Below are 7,759 nucleotides of genomic sequence, written 5' to 3'. Positions count from 1 at the left end.
TATTCAATAATATTATCATCGGGAGAGTAGAATACTTGTTGAACTATTTTTTACTTTTCAAAAGTTTTGTCCCACTGAGTTTTCTTGGTAATGTTTTAACGAGAAAATTAGCAATACTTATATCTAAATATATATATATTATTTTCCTTCAATAAGATGTTTTTCCACATGATTTTTGTTCTTAGTAAGGTTTTAATGAGGTACATTGTCTATTGATAAACATCTAAAGAAGAACGTTATAAATAATATTGATTGTAAATGTCTATCATCCTCAAAAAAATAATACCAAAATGTATAACTTACAACTGAAGATCTTAGTGATCCATATTATCATATTTATTAAAAATCACGGTCACCTCAACACACAATATTGACTATCAATAATTCTATTCTATGAGTCTTCTATCATGAGCAACAATATATCATTCTATATCAAGAGCATCTTATTGAAAATCATATATGTATTTTTTTTTTTGTAAAAATTGATTTTCATAATTGAAAGAAAGTAATCTTATCATAATATTTTTATTATTTTTAATATATCTTTTCCATTTTATAACATTAATATAAAATTCTCACAGATACAACATAATACTTTATAAACCTACAGAGGGTCAGTAATTTGCTCACAGAGAAAAGATTTAGGCGATAATCTAATCACTAACGTTTATTTATGTTCAAATAAACGCTTCATTTGGGCCTTATTTTGATATAACCACTGAAAAGAACGGCTTCTTCCATTTTTATTCCTCTCTGCTGAGCAACAGCTTCTATCTAAGCCTTGATTCTTCTATCTAAGAAAAAGAAATGGTTTTGTGTCATGGGATTTTAATACCCGTTACGGAAAGGGGTTTCAGGCGTTCATTTGGGATGCTTCCCGCTGCTTTCCAGATTTTGATTCGTAGCAAATCAGCCATGTCCGATCCTTTGCTCCATAAATTGCTTGAAGAACCAATCTCTGGATTCAAAGTAGCTTTGGACTTTGACGAAGATTTAAAGCTCAATAATGGTCCCTTCTTTTGGGGATCCCTTGTCAGTGCGCTCAGGTCGTCTTCTCCGCAGAAAGCCCAGCTGGTATTATTCTAAATACCATCTCTTCCCCAACATTTTGTTTATTAATTTCACTCTTCAATTCGAAATAGAAAACTACGGAGCTTGAGATTTTATATATGCTGCGGTTACCATAACTGTGATTCTTCTTTGAAATCATGGACTTGTTCCACATTTATTTTCGTTTTTTTCTTAATCATAATAATAAACCCTAGTCAGAGTCCTTCATAATTGTTGCTTCCGTGAGCAACTATTTGTCAATAATAAACTTGTTATACAGCAATTTAATTTCCTTCTTAAAGTATTCAAATTTATGAATTCTCTGTTCATATTCTTATGAAATGATTCACTTTTGGGTTGCCATAGCATCGCAAGGAGGAGAAACTTATTCCAAAACTCTGAATTATACTAACTAAAGAACAAATTTATTTTTTTCATTTCTTTGTTCTCGTTGAGAATTTAATTGGTATACAGTATGCACTATTTGCTAGTTCATAGATATTTCTTCGAATTTTGATAATTGTAAATAATCTTAGAGGAGGCAACATAATTTTGTTGAACCATACCATGAATTCTATTGCTTAACTCAGGCCCAATTTAATTTTTAACAAACCAGGTCTTGGAATGGAAGTTAGAGAAAATGCTGAGAAGGAACGAGAAAGATCATAATTGTTATTCTGAGCTTATTTATCTTTGTGAGAAGGCTCAAAATGTCCCATTTGCGATGCGGGTCTTTACTTCCATGGAGGCTCAAGGAATCAAACCTACTTCTACTTTTCTCAATTCTCTGATCTGTACATGCTTGTCTTCAGGTAACGTAATGACCGCCCTCAGCTTATTCGAGATAATGGAAAGATCTGAGGACTACAAACCCAATTCTCTCACTTATAATGCCTTCATATCTTTCTATTCGAAATTGGGTGATGCAAAGGCCATGCAAGCCTGGTTCTCAGCCAGAAAGGCCGCTGGTTTTTGTTCAGACATTCAAGCGTATGAATCAGTCATCATAGGCTTGGTTAAATCAAAAGACTTCAATACTGCTGATAGGTTTTATGAAGAAATGATTTCGTCAGGAATTACACCTACAGTTCCCATACTGGAAACTATGCTTGATGGATTATGTGAACAAAAGAAGCTAAGTAAAATCAAAGTACTGTTGAAGTTCATAGTGGATGGAGGATGGGGGCTGAATGGGAAGATGGCAGAGAAGCTCCATGGTTTGTATTTGGAACTAGGGAAAGTGGAAGAAATGGAAGAACTACTGGGAGTTCTAATGATGTCAAATCCTGATCCAGCAGTACTGCCAAAGGTGCACTGTGGGATTATAAGGATGTATGCCTCAGCAGACAGATTGGATGATGTGGAGTACTGTGTTGGAAGAATGTTGAAGCTAGGGATGTCATTTACCTGTCCTGATGATGTTGAGAAGATTATATGCTCATACTTCCGGAGGGCTGCCTATGAGAGGTTGGAAATGTTTCTGGAACGAATACAGGGGACTTACTTGCTTACAAAATCCACTTTTGATTTGTTAGTGGCTGGGTATCGAAGAGCTGGGCTATTTGACAAATTGGATGTAGTGCTCAAGGATACGAAGCTTGGAGGATTTTCCTAGTGCTTGATTTGCATTCTGCTATGTTGTATATGTTCAATCTCCATGTGAGTTTTAGGTACAATTGAGATGCACTGGAACTGGTTCAATTGCTGAAGTAAGCCAATTAATTATGAAGGATGCTGATTAGGTTGAATTTCCTCAACAAATTCCCACCTTCTGGTTGGGTTCTATTGTCATGTGATTGTGATAGGCACCATTACAAGAATTGAAGTGGCAAGATTGCATACATTTTGGCGAAGGATCACAGTTACAGTCACCGCCACCGGAGAAGATTATCGCATTCTGGCGAGGAGGTGGTTAGAAACATTGCATTTTGTATCTTGAGGTCGATGATTGTGCATGATCATGTACTTTTTCTGACAGTCCACTAACATGAAGATTTTGGGACTTAAAAACACTTTTTCATGTTTAAAAAGAATGCCCTGTTATAGTTGCTCAGATTGTTCCTGTAGCTTCAAAGCGAAAGAATGAAATTTTATTAACTGTCATCGGACTGTTAGATTCTCCGGTTGAAATATGGGGAAACTCCATTGATCTTAAAGGAAATGGTGTTCTGGAACATATTTCTGGGAGACTGAAAAGGGGAGTGCTGACAAGTAAGGACTTTGGGTTGAAGTACTGTCATCAAATTCACGGTCAAAAATCAATGTTGGGTTCCAGGTTCTCTCTAGCATTGACTTGCAGTTGTTCTATTAGGTCTCCATTCACTTCTTTCTGCTGCTTCCTAGTTGTTTTCCTGGTTATCACACTTGAGATAGCATCCACTACAGACTAGGTTGTACTTGAATCCATACGGTAACCTTTTTTTATTCTTAATTTTCATGTGGAGTAACTGAGCTAGTTCTTCAGAACTTAAGTCACCAAAGGAGAAGATTTATGGTTACCTTCCCCAAATGCCTTCATTTGAGGGGATTACTCTTTTCAGTTGTTCATTGCAGCCAGCAAATATGACGACGGCTTCTCCACTGTCCATGGCAGGCATGATCTCCTTTAAGGCCTGCATCCCAAAGTCCATACTGTCAGCATTCTGCATGGGTATCAACCAATTGGCTTCATCAACAAAGAGAAGTCCTCCCTTTACTTCAATCTGCACATGATTCTTTGTCGATTAATTAGTCACCGCAACAAACTTTCATTTGTTTCCATTGTTGAATCATGACCAGACCAACCAAGAGATCGAAGCAGATGAAGAGGAGATAGAACTACTATTATTATATTGAAAGGGGGCGAATCGCTACTCTTCACTCATGAATACAATCTTCTACTGAAACAGAATCCACAGCAATCGATGAACTGAGCCTAAGCCCACCTCTTGCTGCTGATGAAGTCCCCCACTGAAAGGAGTTGCAAATAAAGTACCCAACCAAACGATTCTCCTTGTCCGGCAAAGAAAGAAAGGAACGAACAGGATTCGCACCAGGCATGGCAAGCAACAAGGCATGAACTAATTTTTCAAAGCAAGGGGGTTGGAGGTCCCACCTGCAACTCCCAAAACCGGATTTGATCACTTGACAGGAATTAAAGAGCAAAAGATTAGCATGATACAGCATGATGATGTACCTTTAGTCTTTAACATGGTCTATTCATTGATTACCTGTTCCAGGTAAAGCAGTACAGATCTAAGTCATGAACATGGTGTGTTCAATAACTACCTGTTCTGGGATTTCCAAGAATGGCCTATGAGGGGTCTTTCATGCAGCAACCTTGTGCTCAAGGACCTTGTTTACTTCTCATATGACAGCATTTCCATAGCGCATTTTTGTAGTTGTTTCTTGAGTTCATGCAGTCCCACAAATTTTATTAAATCCTTTCAAATGTAGCCATCCTTTTCGATGTGCAAATTGATCTCAGGCTACTACTGTGGTCCACCGACCATTGTGCCAAGCCCTATCATCGGTCAATAATCCTTAAAACTATGATTTGTAAATGTAACTGTACTTCCTCAAGCAAAGCCCTTAACAGTTAGGAAATCGAAGGAGTGCTTCCATGCCACAAACCGTGGGGGTAGTTCATGTATTTCCTTTCAGCCCAATATCTCTCTCTTGCATAACCAAGCATGAAAATCCAGGATTACAAAGCTGCACAAGACTACTGGGGGTACATCGGCCCATATGAGGATAAATAAATTATTGGATTTGAGATTGAAACTCGTGTGTGAACAATATAAAAGAGAGGGTATTTGTTAAAGAGTGTTAATTCAAAAGTTACCCATTTGGATGATTTTTTTGTTTTTGTGGATTAAAAGCTTCATATATGCCGGATGGGAATGAGAATATTAATGCCGCCGAATGAGTGCAAACCCAAGACCTCTCTGTGGGAGGTTGGGCCTTTAACCACTTTACTAATCCACCATTGGCCCCACTTGGGGATTGGTAAGCTGCACAATGAAAATTACATTCACCCCACCTTGATGTTCTGAGATAGTTGGTGTTTTTCACCAAACCCGGTTCATGGGTTTTTGGTGTATTTCTTAAACATTGTTGGTGCTTTTCACCAAAACTCATGCATTTTTTGTGTCTTTCTTAGTTGAAGGGTACAAAGAGGAGGAAAAAGCAAGAGAGTTTGTTTTTTCTTTCCCTAATTCCACTGTTGTTCTCCTAGTTGTAACTTGCCAACCCAAATTTTACTTTGGTTCTGTAAATATTGAACAGATTTTAGTTTATTTTAGCTTCTATGTTGCAAAGCAAAGCTGCGCGACTTAAATGTTCATACATTATTATCAGAATACAACAATAGAAGCTACTTCAGAATTGTTCGAGGCAGTATATTCATACAATGCATAAGATTTGCTATTCAACTGAAAAGTGTGATTCTAAGCATATCCAATTCGGTTTTCAAATATATCTTACCTCATTTGAGACATTGGAGGCAACCAAACAATGAAAAACCAACCAAATTGAACAAAGAATTTGTCAATGGATAACTTGATTGACGGAAAAATAAAGATAAAATGTTCATAATGCATATCCTATGCCTGCTTTAATTTTAGAGACGGCAACAAGGTGGTTTTTGATATATACATAGAGATGCTACCAAACAAAAAAAAGACACACCTATGGAGAAGTTCTTCTAGATGGGAAAGATGTTGCTATAAGGTCACTAACAGCTAGAAGTGGACAAGACCATCGTGAATTTCACTATCAAGTTGATATTATTAGTCCAGCATGTCACAGACATCTCATTTCATTAATATATTGCTTTGCTCGCTTATAGAGAATGCTTGTCAACTGGTATATTTCATACAACATATTGGGGATTATTTTTCCTTTTTCCTTTGCCCCTTAATATTTGTGTACAACTAGTATCACCTGACCAAACAATATATGTTATGGTGAATACTTCTCCTGTTTTCAAGCTGTGTGCAGTTACTAACATACATCACTATTATGGGGCAATAGTTTTCTTTTTGAAAAACATAAATTTTCAATTCTTTTCCCTTTCTTTTTTTATGATATTTTGAGGACTGCAAGAATTATGCATTCACATCCTTATTGGTCTTTTTTCTGAAATGCTTTAACTGCAAGAAGATCATTTTCATAGATAAAGAAACGAAATCTCCAAGGCAGAGAGAGGGGGGAAAAAAAAAGACTGTTTCAGAATTTAGATTTCAAGTGCTTTCTTCAATTATGATGGTGGAATTGTGGATAATCCTTTGTTGCACTGGTTTGCCCCCTTTTTTTTTTTTTTTTTTTTTTTTTTTTTTGAAAGAATCAAATTAACACATTATACAATAGAACTACAAATACAATTTTGTGGCAAAAGGATTTTTGTTCCTAAATCTATGCATTTAAGTCCCTTTCCTGCAAGAGTTTTTGTCCACAGCTGGATGTTGTGGTCCTGGAAAAGTGTGATTTGTGCGTCTTCTAGTAGGTCTAAAAAGGTAATAATTGGAACAATATATTGTGAGTAGCACTGAGTTACTCGGACGAGGGAGAATTTGATCCAACTGCTTGGAATTGTTCCAAATTGTGTGAATCTTTCTTTTTCCTTAGACATTAGAGTCAATCCACAAGCCGTTTGCTCTAGAGTTGCCTTCGTTGTATCAACACCATCCATAGTTCCCCATTCTAGAAATGTAATCATGCTTTTCTCGAGCAATCCCCATAACCAGCCTTTCTCGAGTAATCGGCCCACACAAGCGTCTTGGTTTGTAATTCTGTATATTTTGATACTTTCCTTTTATTTTATTTTGGATAAATATCACTTACTTCCCCTTTTACCTAGCAAATATATCAAAACCTCCCCTTTGTTAACTTTCTCGGTTAAATTTAACTTTTACCGTTAAATATTTTTCTAAAATCCCAAACTACTATTGGCTAAAAAAAAAATTTTTATTTTAAATCCTAAATTACAGTAATCACCCTAACAGTAGTTAAAATACTAAATTGCCTTCAATTAAAATAATTATTTAAAACCAAAACACCATAATTAAAACCTAAATTATCTTTAATTTTTAAAAGCCCAACATACCCTTTTAAAAAAAATTATCAAACAATTAAAGAAAACCCAAAATAAAAGTTAAGGGTTTAAAATAAAAAAATATATATATATATCAATAGTCAAAGGATAGTTGGGGGTTTTAGAAAAATATTGAACGGTAAAAGTTAAATTTAATCGAGAAAGTTAACAAAGGGGAGGTGTTTGATATATTTGCTAGGTAAGAGAGGAGGTAAATGATATTATCCAACTATGAGGGGGTGTAAGTGCTATTTGTCCAGATAAGAGGGGAGGTAAATGATATTTACCTTTTTATTTTTAATATTAAGTAAAGCTCCTAATAGCTAGCTTGGTTTTGTTTGGTAATTAGAACACTTTCTTGATTTTGATTTGACTGTATGTGGCTTATCGGTTAGTCGTTCTCTCCGGTATCGTATTTTTTGTTTATGGTGATGTGTATCAGTTTTGTTGGTGATTGAATCTTTCTTCTTTTTCTATAGAACTAGTGATCGATTTCCATACTACACAGAAAATCTGAGACCGGAAAGATTATAAAGAGTGGCATTAACCAGTGTGGACTTAATATCTACCAAATAAGGTATTAGGTGAATATGCCAGTGCAATTTGGGTGGGGCATAGAAGAGAGGAGTTTGCATT

The 7,759-nt window shown here is 35.8% G+C and overlaps 1 protein-coding gene across 1 annotated transcript; it reads left to right on the top strand.

Moving 5' to 3' along the window:
* Positions 1–693: 693 nt before the first annotated feature.
* Positions 694–4,766, top strand: LOC149007279 (uncharacterized). Its single transcript, XM_089167444.1, has 2 exons — positions 694–1,074; positions 1,667–4,766. Exons 1-2 carry the CDS (start codon positions 808–810, stop codon positions 2,663–2,665), a joined length of 1,266 nt encoding a protein of 421 aa, XP_089023570.1. The 5' UTR covers positions 694–807; the 3' UTR covers positions 2,666–4,766.
* Positions 4,767–7,759: the final 2,993 nt, after the last annotated feature.

The sequence above is a fragment of the Hakea prostrata genome, chromosome 8 (assembly GCF_041222555.1).
Source record: "Hakea prostrata isolate BN-2017 chromosome 8, UWA_Hpros_2, whole genome shotgun sequence".
Lineage (NCBI taxonomy): Eukaryota > Viridiplantae > Streptophyta > Magnoliopsida > Proteales > Proteaceae > Hakea > Hakea prostrata.
The sequence above is the reverse complement of the archived record's forward strand: the minus strand, read 5'-3'. Positions and strand labels throughout refer to the sequence as shown.

Excerpts from the sequence above, each read along its gene's own strand:
- LOC149007279 (XM_089167444.1), top strand. The coding sequence starts at position 808 with ATGGTTTTGTGTCATGGGATTTTAATACCCGTTACGGAAAGGGGTTTC. Across the intron at positions 1,075-1,666 it reads CTCCGCAGAAAGCCCAGCTG|GTCTTGGAATGGAAGTTAGA; the intron begins GTATTATTCTAA and ends TTAACAAACCAG.